The 22,106-nt window shown below is 38.2% G+C and overlaps 1 protein-coding gene across 1 annotated transcript; it reads left to right on the forward strand.

The window, feature by feature from the left end:
• Window positions 1-18,200: 18,200 nt before the first annotated feature.
• Window positions 18,201-19,843, forward strand: LOC112710417 (probable UDP-glucosyl transferase 73B6). Its single transcript, XM_025762616.3, has one exon. The coding sequence runs from the start codon at window positions 18,325-18,327 to the stop codon at window positions 19,780-19,782; it is 1,458 nt and encodes a 485-aa protein (XP_025618401.1). The 5' UTR covers window positions 18,201-18,324; the 3' UTR covers window positions 19,783-19,843.
• Window positions 19,844-22,106: the final 2,263 nt, after the last annotated feature.

Genomic DNA, 22,106 nt, shown 5'->3' on the forward strand with positions numbered 1-22,106 from the left:
TGACACTCTGAATGCCATATTGGCTCAGAATAAAATATTGACTCAACAAGTCAATATGATTTCTCAAAGTCTGTCTGGAATGCAAAATGCACCAAGCAGTACTAAGGAGGCTTCATCTGAGGAAGAAGCTTATGATCCTGAGAACCCTTCAATGGAAGAGGTGAATTACATGGGAGAACCCTATGGGAACACCTATAATCCTTCATGGAGAAATCATCCAAATTTCTCATGGAAGGATCAACAGAGACCTCAACAAGGTTTCAATAATAATAATGGTGGAAGAAACAGGTTTAGCAATAGCAAGCCTTTTCCATTATCTTCTCAGTAACAGACAGAGAGTTCTAAGCAGAATACCTCTGACTTAGCAACCATGGTCTCTGATCTAATCAAAACCACTCAAAGTTTCATGACTGAAACAAGGTCCTCCATTAGAAACTTGGAGGCACAAGTGGGTCAGCTGAGCAAGAGAATTACTGAACTCCCTCCTAGTACTCTCCCAAGCAATACAGAAGAAAATCCAAAAAGAGAGTGCAAGGCCATCAACATGGCCGAATTTTGGGAGGAAGGAGAGGCAGTGAACGCCACTGAGGAAGACCTCAATGGACGTCCACTGGCCTCCAATGAGTTCCCCAATGAGGAACCATGGGAATCTGAGGCTCAAAATGAGACCATAGAGATTCCATTGGACTTACTTCTGCCATTCATGAGCTCTGATGAGTATTCTTCCTCTGAAGAGGATGAGTATGTCACTGAAGAGCAAGTTGCTAAATACCTTGGAGCAATCATGAAGCTAAATGACAAGTTATTTGGAAATGAGACTTGGGAGGATGAACCCCCTTTGCTCACCAAAGAACTGGATGACTTGTCTAGGCAGAAATTACCTCAAAAGAGACAGGATCCTGGGAAGTTTTCAATACCTTGTACCATAGGCACCATGACCTTCAAGAAGGCCTTGTGTGACTTAGGGTCAAGTGTGAACCTCATGCCTCTCTTTGTAATGGAGAAGCTAGGGATCTTTGAGGTACAAGCTGCAAAAATCTCACTAGAGATGGCAGACAACTCAAGAAAACAGGCTTATGGACTTGTAGAGGATGTTCTGGTAAAAGTTGAAGACCATTACATCCCTACTGATTTCATAGTCCTAGAGACTGGGAAGTGCAAGGATGAATCCATCATCCTTGGCAGACCCTTCCTAGCCACAGCAAGGGCTGTGATTGATGTTGATAGAGGAGAGTTGATCATTCAAGTGAATGAAGAATCCTTGGTGTTTAAGGCTCAAGGATATCCCTCTGTCACCATGGAGAGGAAGCATGAAGAGCTTCTCTCAAAACAGAGCCAAATAGAGCCCCCACAGTCAAACTCTAAGTTTGGTGTTGGGAGGCCACAACCAAACTCTAAGTTTGGTGTTGAACCCCCACATTCAAACTCTAAGTTTGGTGTTGGGAGGTTCCAACATGGCTCTGAGCATTTCTGAGGCTCCATGAGAGCCCACTGTCAAGCTACTGACATTAAAGAAGCGCTTGTTGGGAGGCAATCCAATATTATATTTTGACTATTTTCCTTTGTTATTTTATGTCTTTTGTAGGTTGATGATCATGAGAAGTCACAAAATCAATGAAAAAAGCAAAAACAGAATGAAAAACAGAAAGAAAAATAGCACACCCTGGAGGAAGAACCCATTGGCGTTTAAACGCCAGTGAGGCTAGCTGTTGGGCATTTAACGCCCAGTCTGGCACCATTCTGGGCGTTTAACGCCAGAAAGGGGAACCAGACTGGCGTTAAACGCCAGAAAAGGGCAAGAAGCTGGCGTTAAACGCCAGAAATGGGCACCAGCTCGGCGTTTAACGCCAGAATTGGCTAAAAACGCAATTTTGCTTGCCATTTGGTGCAGGGATGACTTTTCCTTGACACCTCAGGATCTGTGGACCCCACAGGATCTCCACCTACCCCACCACCCTCTCTCTTCTTCACCAATCACCTCAACACCTCTTCCCCAAAAACCCTTCACCTATCAAATCCCTTCTTTCTCTTCACCACTCACATCCATCCTTCATAAAACCCCACCTACCTCACCATTCAAATTCAAACCACTTTACCACCTAAACCCACCCTCACTTGACCGAACCTTACCCTTCCCCCTCTCCTATATAAACCCATATTCACTCCTTCATTTTCACACAACCTAAACACCACTTCTTCCCCTTCTTGGCCGAAAACAAAAGCCATTCCCATCTCCTTCATTTCTTCTTCTTCTACTCTCTTCTTTCTTAATTTGCTCGAGGACGAGCAAACCTTTTAAGTTTGGTGTGATAAAAGCATTGCTTTTTGTTTTTCCATAACCATTTATGGCATCCAAGGCCGGAGAAACCTCTAGAAAGAGGAAAGGGAAGGCAAAAGCTTCCACCTCCGAGTCATGGGAGATGGAAAGATTTATCTCAAGGGTGCATCAAGACCACTTCTATGAAGTTGTGGCCTTGAAGAAGGTGATCCCCGAGGTCCCTTTTTCACTCAAAAAGAGTGAATATCCGGAGATCCGACATGAGATCCGAAGAAGAGGTTGGGAAGTTCTTACCAACCCCATTCAACAAGTCGGAATCTTAATGGTTCAAAAGTTCTATGCCAATGCATGGATCACCAAGAACCATGATCAAAGTGTGAACCCGGATCCAAAGAATTATCTTACTATGGTTCGGGGGAAATACTTGGATTTTAGTCCGGAAAGTGTAGGTTGGCATTCAATTTGCCCATGATGCAAGGAGATGAACACCCTTACACTAGAAGGGTCAACTTTGATCAAAGGTTGGACCAAGTCCTCACAGTCATATGTGAAGAGGGCGCCCAATGGAAGAGAGATTCAAGAGGGAAGCCGGTTCAATTGAGAAGGCATGACCTCAAACCCGTGGCTAGAGGATGGTTGGAGTTTATCCAACGCTCAATCATTCCCACTAGCAACCGGTCCGAAGTTACCATAGACCGGGCTATCATGATTCATAGCATCATGATTGGAGAAGGAATAGACGTTCATGAGGTTATAGCTCAAGAGCTTTATAAAGTGGCGGACAAGTCCTCTACCTTGGCAAGGTTAGCCTTCCCTCATCTCATTTGTCACCTCTGTTATTCAGTTGGAGTTGACATAGAGGGAGACACCCCTATTGATGAGGACAAGCCCATCACTAAGAAGAGGATGGAGCACACAAGAGACCCCACTCATCATGAGATCCCTGAGATACCTCAAGGGATGCACTTTCCTCCACAAAACTATTGGGAGCAACTAAACACCTCCCTAAGAGAATTGAGTTCCAACATGGGACAACTAAGGGTGGAGCATCAAGAACACTCCATCATCCTCCATGAAATTAGAGAAGATCAAAGAATCATGAGAGAGGAGCAACAAAGACAAGGAAGAGATATTGAGGAGCTCAAGCACTCCATAGGATCTTCAAGAGGAAGAAAGAGCCGCCATCACTAAGGTGGACCCGTTCTTTAATTTCCTTGTTCTTTATTTTCCTGTTTTTCGAAAATTAATGCTTATGTTTGTCCATGTTTGTGTCTTGTGATCATTAGTGTCTTAGTGTCTATGCCTTAAAGTTATGAATGTCCTATGAATCCATCACCTTTCTTAAATGAAAAATGTTCTTAATTGAAAAAGAGAAGAATTGCATGAATTTTGAATTTTATAACAGTTTAATTATTTTGATGTGGTGGCATTACTTTTGTCTTCTGAATGTATGCTTAAACAGTGCATATGTCTTTTGAATTTGTGGTTCATGAATGTTGGCTCTTGAAAGAATGATGAAAAAGGAGACATGTTACTGAGGATCTGAAAAATCATAAAAATGATTCTTGAAGCAAGAAAAAGCAGTGAATATAAAAAAGAAAAAGAGAGAAAATTTCGAAAAAAAAAGAAAAAAAAGAGAGAAGAGAAAAAGAAAGAAAAAGAAAGAAAAATAAAAGAAATAAAGATGTGATCCAAGGCAAAAAGAGTGTGCTTAAGAACCCTGGACACCTCTAATTGGGGACTCTAGCAAAGCTGAGTCACAATCTGAAAAGGTTCACCCAATTATGTGTCTGTGGCATGTATGTATCCGGTGGTAATACTGGAAGACAGAGTGCTTTGGGCCACGGCCAAGACTCAATAAGTAGCTTTGTTCAAGAATCATCATACTTAACTAGGAGAATCAATAACACTATCTGGATTCTGAGTTCCTAAAGAAGCCAACCATTCTGAATTTCAAAGGATAGAGTGAGATGCCAAAACTGTTCAGAGGCAAAAAGCTAAAAGCCCCGCTCATCTAATTAATACTGATCTTCATAGATGTTTTTGGAATTCATTGCATATTCTCTTCTTTTTATCTTATTTGATTTTCAGTTGCTTGAGGACAAGCAACAATTTAAGTTTGGTGTTGTGATGAGCGGATAATTTGTACGCTTTTTGGCATTGTTTTTAGTATGTTTTTAGTATGATCTAGTTAGTTTTTAGTATATTTTTATTAGTTTTTAGTTAAAATTCACTTTTCTGGACTTTACTATGAGTTTGTGTGTTTTTCTGTGATTTCAGGTATTTTCTGGCTAAAATTGAGGGACCTGAGCAAAAATCTGATTCAGAGACTAAAAAGGACTGCAGATGCTGTTGGATTCTGACCTCCCTGCACTCGAAGTGGATTTTCTGGAGCTACAGAAGCCCAATTGACGCGCTCTCAACGGCGTTGGAAAGTAGACATCCTGGGCTTTCCGGCAATATATGATAGTCCATACTTTGCTCAAGATTTGATGGCCCAAACCGGCGTTCAAAGTCACCCTCAGGAATTCCAGCGTTAAACGCCGGAACTGGCACAAGAATGGGAGTTAAACGCCCAAACTGGCACCAAAGCTGGCGTTTAACTCCAAGAGGAGTCTCTACACGAAAATGCTTCATTGCTCAGCCCAAGCACACACCAAGTGGGCCCAGAAGTGGATTTTTATGTCATTTACTCATCTTTGTACACCCTAGGCTACTAGTTATCTATAAGTAGGACATTATACTATTGTATTTAAAAATCTTGGTTCTTCTGGTTCCCTCTCTGGGACCGAAGCCAATGATCACTCTTGTTCTTATGTATTTTCAACGGTGGAGTTTCTACACACCATAGATTAAGGTGTGGAGCTCTGCTGTACCTCGAGTATTAATGCAATTACTATTGTTCTTCTATTCAATTCCGCTTGTTCTTGTTCTAAGATATCACTTGTTCTTCAACTTGATGAATGTGATGATCCGTGACACTCATCATCATTCTCACCTATGAACGTGTGACTGACAACCACCTCCGTTCTACCTTCGACTGGGTGAATATCTCTTGGATTCCTGATACACGATGCATGGTTGATCGCCTGACAACCGAGTGCTTGCCTGACAAACGAGCCAGCCATTCCGTGAAATCAGAGTCTTCGTGGTATAGGCTAGAACTGATGGCGGCATTCAAGAGAATCCGGAAGGTCTAACCTTGTCTGTGGTATTCTGAGTAGGATTCAATGATTGAATGACTGTGACGTGCTTCAAACTCCTGAGGGCGGGGCGTTAGTGACAGACGCAAAAGAATCACTGGATTCTATTCTGGCCTGATCGAGAACCGACAGATGGATAGCCGTGCCGTGACAGGGTGCGTTGAACATTTCCACTGAGAGGATGGGAGGTAGCCACTGACAACGGTGAAACCCTTGCTTAAGCTTGCCATGGAAAGGAAGAAGAAGGATTGGATGAAGACAGTAGGAAAGCAGAGAGATGGAAGGGAAGGCATCTTCATACGCTTATCTGAAATTCCTACCAATGAATTACATAAGTATCTCTATCTTTATCTTTATGTTTTATGCGTTTATCACCATACCCATTTGAGTTTGCCTGACTAAGATTTACAAGGTGACCATAACTTGCTTCATACCAACAATCTCTGTGGGATCGACCCTTACTCGCGTAAGGTTTATTACTTGGACGACCCAGTACACTTGCTGGTTAGTTGTGCGAAGTTGTGTTTATGCCATGGTATTGAACACCAAGTTTTTGGATTCATTACCGGGGATTATTTGATTTGTGAAAAGTATTGATCACAATTTTGTGCACCAGTCATACTACACATTAGATCTAAAATAGCTTGTTCACTTAACCCATCTAAGTTCCATTCTACTAAATAAGATCTAGTAAAACTATTTTGCACTAATTATTTTCTTTCTTCAACTCTTACATCAGCTGGTGTTGGTCTTGGATAATAATTTCTTAGTTTCGGATAATATTGATTCTTATGTGTCATCTTATTAATTTTTATTGTATTAATAACTATTTTTCTTGACTTATAGATTAAGTTTTTTTTTATCTCATCAATGTCAGCTTTTACGTTTGTTCTTAGTTTAATCACATCAGGACTTTGAAACTTATATATAGGCTTTTCTATGGGTTTAATTTGTTTATGTTTATGTTCAATTTTTCTAACTGATTTCTTATAATATCTAGGACCGTATTAGTGTAGTTAAACTGATGATGTACCTTTTTAATGTCTCTTTTGTCTATATTTCATTCTGTTCCACAGTCTTTATATGGAGTAGTTTCTAGTTCTAAATTTTGGGCTACCTATAGTTTTATAGTTTCTTTCGGTTGATATTGAGACTCTACTATTTGTCCTGTGCTGGTTTTTCAAATGGTAGTTGTCTTACTTAAAGAACAAAAATCTTTTTTGTAATCTTGAAAGTAGTTTTTGAACCAATCAAAGAAGTATAAATTGATTTTATTTTTTTATCACCTAATTATAAAATTCTTTTTATTTCTATGATTTTTTTCAGAATATCTAGTAAAATACCATTTTCTTAATCCCATATTATATTCCGTATTAAAATCTTTCTTAATCCAATTTTTATCAATTCTATCCAAATAAAGTGGTAATGGTCTCTGATTTTTGTGTCCAATCCTTCATTCTTTTTTGTTTTCGTGTTTTGGTTGTGTGTATTGAGATATTTTGATGATTTCGGTGGTTTAGGTGTAATCTAGCCTTGGATAATCGTTGGATTTTACCCCAATCATCAATGGGTGAGGTAAGGAATCATTATCCCCTTTTAATTTTCTAATTTTATAAGGTTAGGATATTAAAATTGTGAATGTGTATGAAATTATAGAAAATTAGGTTGAATGTATGTGAAGTTGATGTCAAATTGGTGAAGTAGAGTGTTTGAATTAGAACTCTGGTGGTTGGAAGCTTGTCAAGTGAACGTTGAAGGCTTGAAAACTTGTGGAAATGAGGGCTTGGGGTGTTTTATGGCTTGGGAGATAATCGACCAAGGTATAGTTTTAGTTTTTTTTAGTTAATATATAATGTTGTGTGAACTCTAGGCTAGTTGCCTTAAGATAGGTTGAATTGCATGAATTGTTTAATTGAAATATATGTGATGTATGAACATTGGTTGAACTTGAATTGTGGAATGAATTGGTATGGTGGAGGTTGTGGTGATGTTATTGAATAAGGATGCTGGTGATTTTATTGATGAGTGATAGCAAATTTGACTGGATTTTGAATGGTGGATTAAATTGGTTTGAAAGTGAGTGATTAGGTTTGGGTTGAATGGATTGATGATTTGAAAATGATATTTATTAGGTGTTGAAGGGTTGAAATTAGTATGGTTGATAAGATTTAGGTGTGGTTGGATTGGTTTTGAATTGAGAATTTTAGAAAACCAGAGGATTTGTAACTTTTGGTAACAACTGATTTTTGACCAATTTTGGTCGGACATAACTTGGCTTTCGAAACTCCAAATCTTGTAAAAATTATTTTGAATAAAAATTGGGTTTGAGAAGTTTATAACGTTTAAAGAACGGACTAAAAATAATTTTTAACGAAAAAGTTATGCGCGTTTGATGTTTGGTACGAAAAACTGATTTTTCTGAACTTAGCAACTTTTTAGGAAGTTTTACATGCATACATACGCGAGAAGGTCATGCGTACGCGGGAATACAGCTCTGTCTAGTACTTTCGCGATGTCTACAAACTACTTCTCTTTCCATTTGGTGTATGGGATAAAGCTAAGCAATGGCTTGACACTCATTCCAAGGAGAGCTTGCATACTTGGGATAAGGTGGCCAACAAGTTTCTGACCAGATTTTTTCCACTTCAGAAGCTGACTAAATTGAGGACTGATGTTTAGACTTTCAGGAAGAGAGAGGGTGAGTCTCTCTATGATGCTTGGAAAATATACAAGTTGATGCTCAAGAAATGTCCTCCTGATATGTTCTCAGACTGGATTCAATTGTAGATTTTCTATGATGGAGTTTCTGAAACTGCCAGAATGTCTCTGGATAATTCTACAAGCAGGTCACTCTACATGAAAAAGATCCCTGATGAGGCTATGGAGTTAATTAAAATGGTTGCTAACAATCAGTACTTGTATTCTTCTGAGAGGACCTCTGTGAAGAAGGGAGTCATGGAGTTGAATATTTTGGATGCTATTCTTGCTCACAGAACAAGGCCATGTCTCAGCAAATTAATGCTATTATACAACACTTGAGTAGAATACAAGTCTTAACCATTAATACTCAAGATACATCTTATGACATGAGTGGTGGCTTCTATCAAGGTGAGAATCATAGTTATGGCCAGTTTATTCCTGAATAGGGTAATTATATAGCAAATTCCTCTAGAAATCCCAATAATGATCCATATTCCAAGACATTTAATCAAGGATGGAGGAGTCACCCACACTTTGGGTGGAAAGATCAACCTCAGAGGCAACCAAACATAAACAATAATTCTCAGGGTGATTTTAATCAGAACAATTTCAACAACCGTCAGTTTCAGCCCTCTCAGCCACAGCAAGCACCCTCTCAACCTCAGAATTCTCCTGACTTGGAATCAATAGTTGTAGAGCTCTCCAAGAGTACTCTTAGTTTCATACAAGAAACCAGAGCTTCACTTAGGAACTTGGAGGTTCAAAATGGCCAAAAAGCCACAAATGTTAGTGAGATTAATCAGAGGACCACCAATACCCTTCCTAACAAAACAATTTCAAATCCAAGAGAGGAGTGCATGGTTATCACCTTGTAAATGGACCAGTGGCAGGTGGGAAGGTGATAAACCACTATTTTATGGTTTATATTGTGCTTAAATTGAGTGTTTTTATCAACTCTTCACCCACTTATTCATATAAATTTGCATGGTTTTACAATTCCTTCCTTATGATATGACATATGAGAAAACATGTTTCCTATGCTTTAAAAATATTAAATTTAATTATCCTTTATTACCATTCGATGCCGTAATTTGTGTGTTGAGTACTTTCAGATTTTATAAGGCAGGAATGACTTAAAGGATGGAAAGGAAACATACAAAAATGGAAGGAAAGCACAAAATTGAGTTATTGAAGAAACTGGCAGCAACGCATCCGCGTGGACGACGCAAACGCGTGCTTTGCAAAAAGTGGCATCTGCGCGAACGCGTGCATGGCGCGAACGCGTGGCTCATGCGAAACACAGTTGACGCGGATGCGTGACTGACGCGACCGCGTAGAAGAGCAACACTCCAGATGACGCGACTGTGTGCACCACGTAAACGCGTGACGTGCGCGATCTGCAGAAATTATAGAAGTCGGCCCCAGCGACTACTGGACCCTTTTTGGTCCAGATCCAACCCCAGAGAACACAGATTAAAGGCTATAAATTGGAGAATCCATCCATTCATCGATATAGAGAATACAACATACAATTATACATAGTTTTCGGATTTAGATGTAGTTTTTAGAGAGAGAGGTTCTCTCCTCTCTCTTAGGAATTATGATTAGGATTTAGGATTTCAATTATGTTCAGACTACTTCCCTTCATTACAGGTTCAATGTTCCTTTTTTTTATTTTCTCAAATTAACTTATGAATTTTTCCCATGTTAGATGTGATTTCTTTTATTAATAATTGAGGTATTTCAGACATATGATTTTTATTTAGTTTCTTATATTCTTGGCTCTAGTTGATTAATTGGTGACTCTTGAGTTATCAAACTCATCATGATTGATAATTGTTATCTTTGCTAATTGATTTAGATTCCTATAACTCTAGTCTTTCCTTGGGAGTTGACTAGGACTTTAGGTGTTAAATTGATTTGTCCACTTGACTTACCTTCATAGTTAGAGGTTGACTTAGTGGGAGAAAAAATATAATTCTCATCATTATTGATAAGGATAACTAGGATAGGACTTCTAGTTTTCGTATCTTGCCAAGAGTTTTATTAGCTATTGATTTATTAATTTCCTACAATTTATTTCTCTTGTTCAAACCTTTTTCAAAAACTAAAAAATATTGTTTGTACGAAAAGATTTTCTGTTGGTGTAGAAGCTATACTTACAACATGATCATATTTTTATATTTCTTTACCGATAGAAAATCCGATCGTCAGAAAGCACAAGTTACTGAGGGACCGGTTGAAGAAGAAGCTCCGAAGAAGACTGAAGATGCTGTGGTACACGCCCCTCCAAGGCACCCGGATAACCCCTTTTCCGGCTGATCTTGAGCAATTTGGGCGTTGCCTAAAGCACCTAAATACAAGCCAAAGATGCCATATCCTTAGAGGCTTCAAAAGGAGACCAAGGATAAGCAGTTTTCAAAGTTCTTGGAAGTCTTTAGAAAGTTACAAATTAATATTCTTTTTGCTAAGGTTTTGGAGCAAATGTCTCTCTATGTCAAGTTCGTGAAGAAGTTGCTATCTAAGAAGAGGCCTTTAAAGGGAGATGAGACAGTGGTCTTGACCAAGGAATGTAGTGCCATAATTCAGAGTAATTTGCCAAGGAAGATGCCTGATCTAGGGAGCTTCCAAATACCATGTACCATTGGAAACACAACCTTTGAGAAAGCCTTACGCGAGCTGGGAACAAGCATAAATTTAACGCCCTTGTTTGTGATGAAGAAGTTACAAATCAAAGAAGAACACCCAACAAGGATAGCATTACAAATGACAGATAAATCTTTGAAGCATGCACATGAAATAGTGGAGAATATCTTGGTCAAAGTGAAAAAGTTCTTCCTCTCAACAGATTTTGTGATTCTTGACATGAGGGAGGCTGAAAATGTCTCTATAATCCTTGGAAGACCATTCCTAGCTACCGGGAAGAGCTCTTATTGATGTAGAAGAGGGTGAATTAGTAGTTAGAATGCATAATGAGAAATTGTCCTTTCATGTCTTCAAAACTATGCATTTATCAGGCAGAGAGGAAAAATGCATATAGACTGAACTTATTGTTCAAAACCTTCAAGAACCTCCTGATAATGCACAACGAGGTTTACATCTCAAGCCTCTTTTGGTGGGAATAAACACAATTCCCTCTGATATAAAACCTAAATTTGGTGTTGGGTGTCCGTCATCCACTAAGGAGAAAGTTCCCAAGAAGAAAGTACCCATGGGATGGAGAAACAGAAAGATTCCCACTGAAGTTTTCTCACTTAGGATGAAAGTGGTGTTAACTCAAAGTCCAGTGTTACCTCATACAGTGAACAGAATCTTATCTCTTGAGCATATTGAGTTAATCCATGAAAACACAGGGAGATGATTCACAGTGAAAGGTGAGGAGTTAAAGTACTATGATCATCTCCCACCTTAACAAGAAATTGAGTGTCAAGCTAATGGCGTTAAAGAAGCACTTGTTGCGAGGTAACCCAACTGTTAGTATCCTTTGATTTTGTGTTCATTTTGATTTTCATATATTTCTTATTTTTATTCATAGTTTTCCTTGGTTTATTTATGTTTGTGGTCATGCGAAGTGTTTAGAACAGGAACAGGAGAAATCTGAAAGAAGAATGGAACATCTTGGAGAGGAGTTCATTCGGGTGCTTTGGCGCTAAATGTCGGGCTGGGCGTTCAGTGCTAGAAATAGCACAAATTTCAAGGGAGTTCTCTATTTGGATGGTGCTCAGCGCTAGGTTGGACGTTTAGCGCAAGAATTGGAACATAATACAAGGAGTTTTCATGTCGATACTAGCGCCCAAGATGGCATCATTTTCAATAAGCTTTCTGTTTGGTTGGCGCTAAACGCGGACCTGGGCGTTTAGCGCTAGCTCTCGTCCTTCAAAAAAAAAAGAAAAAAAGAGGACATTTGAAGAAATCTCTTTACCTTATATCTTTACTCATTCGTGTGCCTTTTATGTCCCTCCCCGTTTCAGTTTTTCTTTGCTTGGGGACAAGCAAATTTTTAAGTTTGGAGTTGTTGAGTGAGCTTTCTGTTTATCTTATTATCAATGGCACCAAAGGAAGGTGAATCTTCTTCACAGAGGAGCAGCCACCATGACAACTTCCTTTTATGTTATTTTCCTATTTCTGTTCTTATATTGTTTATCTCCTGTTTTCTAGTGTTTTATAGTGTCTTTTGCATGATCCTATTTAGAGTCAGTAGTTTTATTTACATTTAGTAGTTTTAATTGTCTTTAAATTTCTGCTTTTGAAGATGTCTCATGTATGCTCACTGAGCTTGAAGAAAAAAAGAAAAAGAAAAAGAAAAAGAAAAGAAAAGTGGTGAATTGCATGAGAACTTGATTTTATATTCTAAATTATCTTATTTATTTAGATGTGGTGGTATTATCTGTGATTCTGAATATATGAAATGAATAGTGCATGACTGATATTAAAGTTAAGAATGTTGATTCTTGAGGAACAGGAATTTAGAGAAACATTATGGATTCTCTAAATTAAACAAGAAATTAATCCTTGAAGCAAAATAAATAGCAAAAAGAAAAAAAAGCAAGGTCCAAGGCTCTAAGTATCAATGGATAGGAAGGTCAAATATGATTAAAAGCTCAAAGAGTTATTTTTCTAACCATATGCTTGTGGTGTGAATGTGCCGAGGGATTCTTGAGACAGAGCACTAAGAGTCAAGACCAAGTGTTATTACAGAGTATGCCAAAGGCTTTGAGCACCACTGACTGTGAGGAATTAAAAGAAAAAAATCAGAACTCAAAGAGTTTCCCAGTAAAGTGCTTGTGGTGTTTTTATATTAAGTTAAGTTTGAGACAAAATATTTAGAGTCACGAGTAGGCTCAAGATGCAAAGCACCAAAGAAGAGATAAGAAAACGCTGTGTTCAAGGATTAATCAAAGGTTAAAAAGGAAGAGAATTCATAATATTATCCGAGTTCTAATTCTGAAGGAAATTGACATTTTCTGAGTTTCAAAGGATAGTGAGATGCCAAAACTATTCAGGATCACAGTGTCATCAACCCCACTCAGTGAATGGACAGGAGTTTAACTGAAAACTTAATTCTTCGAGGATTTCACTTCTCAGTCCTATGTTGTTTTTAGGTACTTGAGGATAAGCAACAATTCAAGTTTGGTGTTGTGATGCATGGACATCTTTTCTTTATTTTCTTATTATTTTAGATATAAATTTATTGAGTTTTCTTTACATTTTACTGTTTGAAGCCTATTTGGATACTACTTTGAGACGCGTTGTGGTTTTATTAATTTCAGGAAAGATTCGGGCGAGTTTGACAGAGTTCGTGCAGAAGAAAAAAGGAGAAAGTGGATGTTGTCAACCCTGACCTCCTCGCACTCCAGTGAATATAACTTGAGCTACAGAGTTCCAATTGATACAGTTTCAGTGGTATTAGAAAGCCAATTTTTAGAGCTTTCCAATGATATATAATAGTCTATACTTTTTTTTCTAGAATCACGATGATAAATGCCATGACTCGACATTTAGTGCGAGGTGCCTTGTAACGTGTAAGAGCTCTCTGCCTCGTAGGACACTAAACGCCAACGCCGGGAAGTTAGAAACGAATTGGAGCTTACTACCACCTGGGGTGCTAAACACCGATTTTGGTGTTTAGCGCCAAACACATGGATCAACCTCACTCAAAGGAGCATCTTTAGTTAGATTTGGATTTTAATTATTATATTTTGTTTTATTTTAGTTATTTTTATTTACAAACAAAATCTTTTAGATCTAGAATTTATTATTTTTGTTTTAGTTTCAAATCAAATTAGGTTAGATATAAAAGTAAAAAGATTCATCCCTTCGGGCTCTCTTCTCTTGGATGCACCTCATTACATTTTTACATACTTTTGGGAACCCTAGTTTTCTCTCAGAGTCATGAGCAACTAACCCTCCCTTGTTAAGGTTAGGAGTTCCGTTTATTCTATAGATTAATACTATTGCCACTCTATTTTGATTAATGTATTGATTTAATTTCAAGGATTTATTTTCATTCTTCATCTGAGGGACTAGGATATATTGGAAGATAACCCCTGTTCCACTTGCATTCTTGTTATATCTTGGAAAAGTACTTTACTTGAACAATAACTTGAAAGTAATTCCTTCTAAACACTAATTACTTGGACTTAATGGGATACGCGACATATAATCCTCTTATATTTGGATAATTAGAATTTTTGTGGTTTATAAACTAAAATTGGACTTAACCCTTTAATCCTACATTAAGTGACAAAGGAATTGACGGTTGATTAGGTTAGAGGAAATTAAATCACTAAGGAATTATGGTTTAATCAATCACAGTTTGCCATGAATTAAATCTTGCATGATTAAAGTAGTTGGTAAGAATTATAAATCTGGAAAATAAATATCTCTGAAACCTTAACTATTCTCTCATACATTTTTCACACCAAATCTTCGCTTGCTTTCTTGAACTCTCTGAATTAATGTTTAATGCAATTTAAATTCAAAACACTCATTTTTTCTTGCCTGACTAAGTGAATCACTCAACTACTGTTGCTTAGTCCATGAATCCTTGTGGGATCGACCCTCACTCACCTGAGGTATCACTTGGTATGACCCGGTGCACTTGCCGGTACATTGTGGATTATAGATTCCGCACCACTGTCCTCTTACTTTTATGCAATGCAATAATAAAAATAATAATTATCCTATATCCCACTTAGTGAGGGTCTGTTACATTGGTAAAATAGTGTCATTACACTCTATCATAAACTATGTCTAAATTTTGGGGCAAATTTCTTAACATTTCTTTCAACTTTGAATATACTGTTATACTTTAATTCCCAAAAACTATATTAGAAAGAAAGAGACTCATCTCAAAAACTATGAAACACAAATCAAACTTTAACCATAAACATTGTGTGTTGTGATAGATTTCTAGTAAGCAAAAAAAGGATTTATCACGTTGAAATATTTAATGCATTTTCTAATCTCATTATCCGCAATTAAAATATATAACGGAATCAATTTATAAATATGACTATACTAAAAAAATGACTTTGTTAATTTTACAAATAGGAATAATTTAGAGATATAACTCACATATAATTACATAAAAACAAGCAATTATCACAATACAAAAATTAAAATTCTTGTAGACAGCGAGGACTTTGGGAAGAAGTGAGAACAGGGAAAAGGTCCTCTCAACACTTTTGGCAGGCTTAGAAAGCAACAAATATGAAACTGTGCCAATGAGGATAGGGATGGATTCAACAACAAGCTGAACAAAAGAAATATATACTCAATCACAATGTTAATAATTTAATGTGCATAAACATGTGAAAAGACTAAAAATTATGTTTTGAACATAATGATTCACCCAAATGGCAAGACAATATTATATACAAGAATCAAGAACAATTTCTAATTCAACTTAATGAATGAATATTGAATAGTGGTGAAAAAAATTAAAAAATCTCACTAATCGTTACATCTGCTGCAAATCATGTTAAAGTGAGGTATAAGCCACATTTAGCAATTTTTCATAATCTATTTTCATTGATTTATATCAAATACTAGAATCAAGAATAAAATGCTGAAATTAGCTACTCTCCTAGGAAGTAGGATTAAATATTCTCTCTTAAAGCACATAACTTTTAAAATGTAGAAATTCTTAAATTATTTAACTACAAAGTAGAACAATATTTTTTTTCAATTTTGCAAGTTCAAAATGATCACTTCAATTGTACGACTATAATAGTAAGCACCCTCCTAATAGTATCAGGACTTGCTTCAGATATGAGAAGAAATCGAGTTTCGTCTTTGAACATAGACAGCAGCAAGACAAGGCAAGACCACCCAATAGCGACAGTGAGATATGACAAGACACCGTGAGGAGTAGAGTATCAGCGACATCCCGAACAGATAACGAGTGAGGATGCAGGGGTGAAGTGTAGAAAACGAGAAACAGCACAAGGCAAGGAGCACAGAATCAGCGACCGCGGAGGGAGAGAGAGAGAGAGAACGAGCAATGGTGATTGAAAGAGAAGAAATCCTAGCAGAGCTCTGATCTCTTTTCTTTAAAACTCTAATTTAAAAGGAAAGGGAGTGTATAAAAAGAAAAAATAAAGAAACAAATATCTAATTATTGATTTTCTCAAAAATAAAAAAACAGGATTCTTTTTATAAAAATATTTACAGTAGTTAATGATATCCTCACACATAGTTTTTAGAACTGAACCGAATCGGCCGATTCGACTGGAAAATCAATAAACTGATGGTCTGGCCGGTTCGGTTAGTAATTTAGACTAAACCTGTAGTTGACCTAGTCAATAGTGGTCAAATCTGCTAAAAACCAACCGGTTCGTACTTGCAACCGTTGTTGACATGCGCAGGTGCATCGATGCATGAAGTTTTATATTTTGGCATGAAGTACAAGAACACTTTGATTAGGAATTCTAATTCATGTATTAGAAATTCATGAGTAGTTATGATTTTGATTTTTGGTATTATGTTAGTGCATATTGTTATGTGATCACACACTTATTTTGGTGACTTTAATAGAGCATGTTGTTATGTGATCACACCCTTATTTTGGTGACAATTTTATGGAAGTTGGATTACTTAATTATTGGTCATTGACTAAATTATAAAATTATCTATGAATTTAAGTAAGGTTTTATTTATGAAGATTAAAAAGGAATTAGGTTACTGACCATCTTTTTCGCCACGCTTTAAAAGCATAGCCATATGGCCATATCTCTGTCTACTGCCACGCTTATAAAGCGTGGCCGTATCTCCTCTTCTTGCCACGCTTTTCAAGCGTGGCCATACCTCCTCTATTACCACGCTTTCGCCAGCTTGTAAAGCGTGGCCATATCTCCTCTTGTTGTCACGCTTTTCAAGCGTGGCCATACCTCCTCTTTTGCCACGCTTTAAAAGCGTGGCCATATCTAGTCTATTGCTACGCTTGTAAAAGCGTGGCCATATCTGCTCTATCGCCACGCGTTAAAAGCGTGGCTGTATCTCTCTCTATCGCCACGTTTTAAAAGTGTGGCCATATTTCCCACCTATAGGCACGCTTTTAAAAGTGGCAATTTGTAAAAAAGGCGTGGCAAAAAAAACGTGGCAATAGGTTGAAAAAAACGTAGCGGTAGAGCAACCGCCACCCTTTTAAAAGCGTGGCGGTAGCTCAAAAAGCTTGGCGAAAAGTTATCGCCACGCTTTTTTCAGCTTTTCGCCACGCTTTAAAAGCATGGCAATAGAAGTATTTTCTTGTAGTGATCGTAAACCCGCATGCCGCCGAACCACCGAAGAAGCTCCAAATGTTAGATGCAAGGTTCAATCAAGGGACTTTATGCATGCAATGCCTCTATTTGATATATTGACTATGTTATGTTTTTTTCTCTTGTTCGTTTAAATGAAAAAAGCATTTTGTACTATTGGCTAATTTATTATCTCTTTTGCATCATAAAGTATATCTAAGATTTGATACTTAAGTGTTATTAATATATTTGTAGAACATGTATTTTAAATTTTAACTTTTAGTTTTAATTTTTTTATAATTTTATATTTTTATTTAATTATGAACGAGTCAACCAAGTGAATCAGCGACTCATCGATTGACCCAACGATAAAAATAAAATATTAATAAAAAAATTTATTAATATTAATAAAAATAAGATTTTACTAGAAATTCAATTATAGCTAATTAGTTGAATAACATGTTAAGAGAAAGTATAGGAAGTCAATAGAATGTTTGTATAATGTGTATAATGGAGGTTTAGCGAGTATTAGAGGTATAACCATTAGTGTTACCTTTTCCCATCAACTGAAGCTTTTGGGATGAGTGGTATCAACTCCAAAATCAGTTTAAACTTTTTCATGACCTGAGATATTTATTATCTCTAGTACTCGAATGATTATTTTAGATAATATGAGTGATGTTCATTTTGTAATTCAATAGCCCATTGTACACATTGTACCCTTAAACTATTAACTCCCTAGTCACATGTTAATTATATATAAAAAAATAAATAAAACAACTATCCAGCGATTTATTATTATACAATAGCTTATAACATAGTGGTATTGTATTTCATCACCCTTATAAATGATGATGGTTGCATAGCAGCATTAAGCAACTGATTACACAAGCTTACACAACAAATGGAAACATCCTATCCAATGAAGATATTCATGCTTCCCTTTTTGGCTCCGGGTCATCAAATCCCCATGGTTCACGTGGCACAACTCCTTTCCTCACGTGGCCATCACGTGACCATCCTCACCACCCCTTCCAACGCCCACCTCTTGGCGGAGGCGGACAAGACCATCACCGTTACCATCCACACCCTCCACTTCCCCTCCGACCAAGTAGGCCTCCCTCTCGGCGTCGAAAACCTCTCAGCCGCCGGCGACAACACCACCGCTAGCAAGATCTACTCGGCGGCGCACCTCATCCGATCGGAAGTGGAGTCCTTCATGAAGCAATCGCCACCGGACGTGTTCATCCCGGACACCATGTACACGTGGAGTAGAGACGTCGCGAACCGCCTGGGAATCCCCAGGCTGATCTTCAACACTTCCTTCATCTTCCACGTTGCCGTCATGGAAGCCATTAGATCTCACCCCGAAATCCTCGTTGATTGCGATGACACTGCTCCTTATGCCATCCCTGGCCTCCCTCAACCCATCACCTTCTCTGTGAAGCCCTCACCGGGATACCTTCAACACATGGAGTCCCTGGCTGACTCCGAAAGTGACAGCCTCGGAGTCATCGTGAACAGCTTCAAGGAGCTCGACGGCGATTACACCCAACGCTACGAGATCATCACCGGTCGGAAAGTGTGGCATCTTGGTCCTACTTTCCTCATGGTGCAGAAAACACTACCACTTGGGCAGCGAAGTAGCGATGCTGGCGAAGGTGAAAACGAGTGCTTGAGATGGCTTTCTACGAAGAAGGAGGGTTCCGTGGTCTATGCTTGCTTTGGCAGCTTGCTTCATCTGCCAGACAAGCAGCTTTTCGAGATAGCGGCAGGCCTCGAGGCTTCGGGACACCAGTTTGTTTGGGTGGTGCGTAGGAACAAAAGAAAGAAAGGTGATGAAGATGAAACAGAGGAGAAGTGGTTACCGGATGGGTTTGAAGAGAGGATGAAGAAGGAAGAGAGAGGGATGGTGATAAGAGGGTGGGCGCCACAGGCGTTTATCTTGAAGCATGTTGCTGTGGGAGGGTTTTTGACACACTATGGGGCGAGCTCTGTGATAGAAGCGGTGAGTGCGGGGGTGGTGACCATAACGATGCCGAGAATTGCGGACCAATTCTCCAACGAGAAACTGATGAGCCAGGTGCATGGCGTCGGGGTGGAGGTGGGTGGAGCTGAGTGGAGCTTATCGCCGTTCGATGAGAAGAAGAGAGTAGTGAGTGCGAAGATGATAGAGAAAGCGGTGAGGAAGGTGATGGACGGTGGAGACGAGGCGGAGAAGATGAAGAAGAAGGCGAAGGAGATGAAAGAGAAGGCTCTGAGAGCGGTTGAAGAAGGCGGATCCTCGCAACAGAGTTTGTTGGAAATGATTCAACAACTTGAGAGGCTCACGTCCTCCGCTTCTGCTTCCACCATCTTTTAGTACTGTATCTATCCTTTATCAATCTGAACCGAAGCAGTGTTTTCATCGCTGTTAATGCCTTCATTTTCAGCATTTTCCTTTCTACTATCACTGTAGTTGGCCTTGGTACTGGAACTAGAATCCTTCAACACTACCCTTGCACCCACCTGGTCAGCCTTGATCCAATCACCTACCAGATTTTGTTGAAGGTTGTTATTAAAGGGATCATTTAGTCCGAGCGAAGCACAGTAGGTGCAAACTGCCCCTATTCTTTCATGCCGAGCAGATCTGGACCGATGATGTTAAAACAATCGCAAATTTTTTCAGCAGCCATGATCTCCACTCTAGCCTTAACAATTCGTGATTCCTTTCGCCTAACATCAAAGAATACCACGTCTGCCACCCGGCCAATATACTCCTATCCTCCTACCTACCGCCAGAGTTTTAAATCTTTCCGGTAGTCCCCAAAATTGAACCCATGCTGGAAAGGTTGTCACCAAAGAATCTGCTGCATTGAGTTCCTCTGTCCATCGCCGCACATGGAGAATATAATCCTTAAATAAAAATTGGAACATCCATATCATGCTCAAAGAAAAATTGGAAACATTGCCCCCCTTTTCCACCGTGCGAAAGCCCTCCAGATTCCTCCAAATTGCCTTTAGAGCATTATGGATAGTACCCAGCGAAAACGACTTATCAGCAAACACTCCGCCGATCAAGCTATTCGAACAAGCTTGCACACCTTGGGCTATATCTTCCTCATGGATGCGAATTTTCCATTACTATTAGAATTATTGTTGTTGTTTAGCTGCGGGTCCGTCATTGACAGTCAACCTTAATAGGCTAGCGTTGGAAAATAAAAGAACAAGGCACACACACGAAGAATATAAAATGAAGAAGAAGGTATGTATTGAATGTATTTGGGTGTTGTTGTTTTAAAATGATTATTACATACGTATTTATATTTTTCTTTGACACCTAAATTTAATACATTCTAATAAACAAATGGTTTAAATTAAAACTAAATATAGATAATTTATTCAAACTATGGTTTCTATTCATTCTTGAATTTTAACCATCAAGTTTATTTTTAACATCCTCCCTTAAACTTGATAATTTTCTGACTCCAATCATAATCCTTAACTTTTGAAAAGCATCATATTTCAGAAGTTTTGTGAAAATGTCAGCAACTTGATCAAGTGATTTCACATACTCAACCTCCACATGCATGTTCTCAATACATTGTCAAATGAAATGATACTTTGTTTCTATGTGCTTACTTCTGTCGTGAAACACTGAATTCTTTGCTAGGGTAATCACTGACTTATTGTCCATCATGATCTTGGTGGATTCAGCTTGCTCAAAATGGAGTTCCTTCAGTAGTATCTTCAGCCAAATTGCATGACATGCACATGCAGTGGCAGCAACATATTCAGCTTCACAAGTTGAAAGAGTGACTATAGGTTGTTTCTTTGAACACCAAGAAATTGCATTATTTCCTAAAAAGAAAACAAAGCCAGTAGTACTCTTCCTGTCGTCAATATCCCCAGCATAATCACTATCACAATAGCCCATTAATTTGAATTTATCTGAAGCTGAATAAAACATGCCATATTCAAGAGTGCCTCTAAGATAGCGAAGAATTCTCTTGGCTGCCTTCATGTGGATTTCTGTTGGATTTTTCATATAACGACTAACTAACCCAACTGAAAATAAAATGTCAGGTCTGGTACAGGTCAAATACCTTAGACTCCCAACGAGACTTCTGAATAATGTTTGATCAACTTTTCTTACTCCTTCTTCCTCTTTGGAAAGTTTGACTCCACACTCCATAGGTGTATTGGTAGGATTGCAGTCTAGCATGTTGAGTTTCTTCAATAGCTCTCTTGCATAAGCCTCTTGTGAGATGAAAATTCCATCCTCCATTTGTTTCACTTCAATTCCCAGATAATAAGACATTAGTCCCATATCACTCATCTCAAATTCTTGAGCCATTACTTTCTTAAATTCTTCAAACATTATTTGATTATTTCCTGTGAATATAAGATCATCTACATAGACACAAACAAATAACAATTTTTTTCCCTCTTTCACATAGAGTGCATATTCATGAATGCACCTAGTGAAACCATTATCTTGAAAATACGTATCAAGACGATCATTCCAAACTCTTGGAGCTTGCTTCAGTCCATATAAGGCCTTTTTAAGCCTTAACACCTTATCTTCACAACCCTTAACAACAAAACCCAAAGGTTGTTCAATATAAACTTCTTCCAGAAGATTACCGTTCAAAAAGGCAGACTTCACATCCATTTGGTGGATTTTCTAGTTGTTTTGTGCTGCAA

The sequence above is a fragment of the Arachis hypogaea genome, chromosome 9 (assembly GCF_003086295.3).
Source record: "Arachis hypogaea cultivar Tifrunner chromosome 9, arahy.Tifrunner.gnm2.J5K5, whole genome shotgun sequence".
NCBI classification, from domain to species: Eukaryota; Viridiplantae; Streptophyta; class Magnoliopsida; order Fabales; family Fabaceae; genus Arachis; species Arachis hypogaea.

What these genes read in the sequence shown, in the direction of transcription:
- LOC112710417 (XM_025762616.3), top strand. Translation starts at nt 18,325, where the DNA reads ATGGAAACATCCTATCCAATGAAGATATTCATGCTTCCCTTTTTGGCT.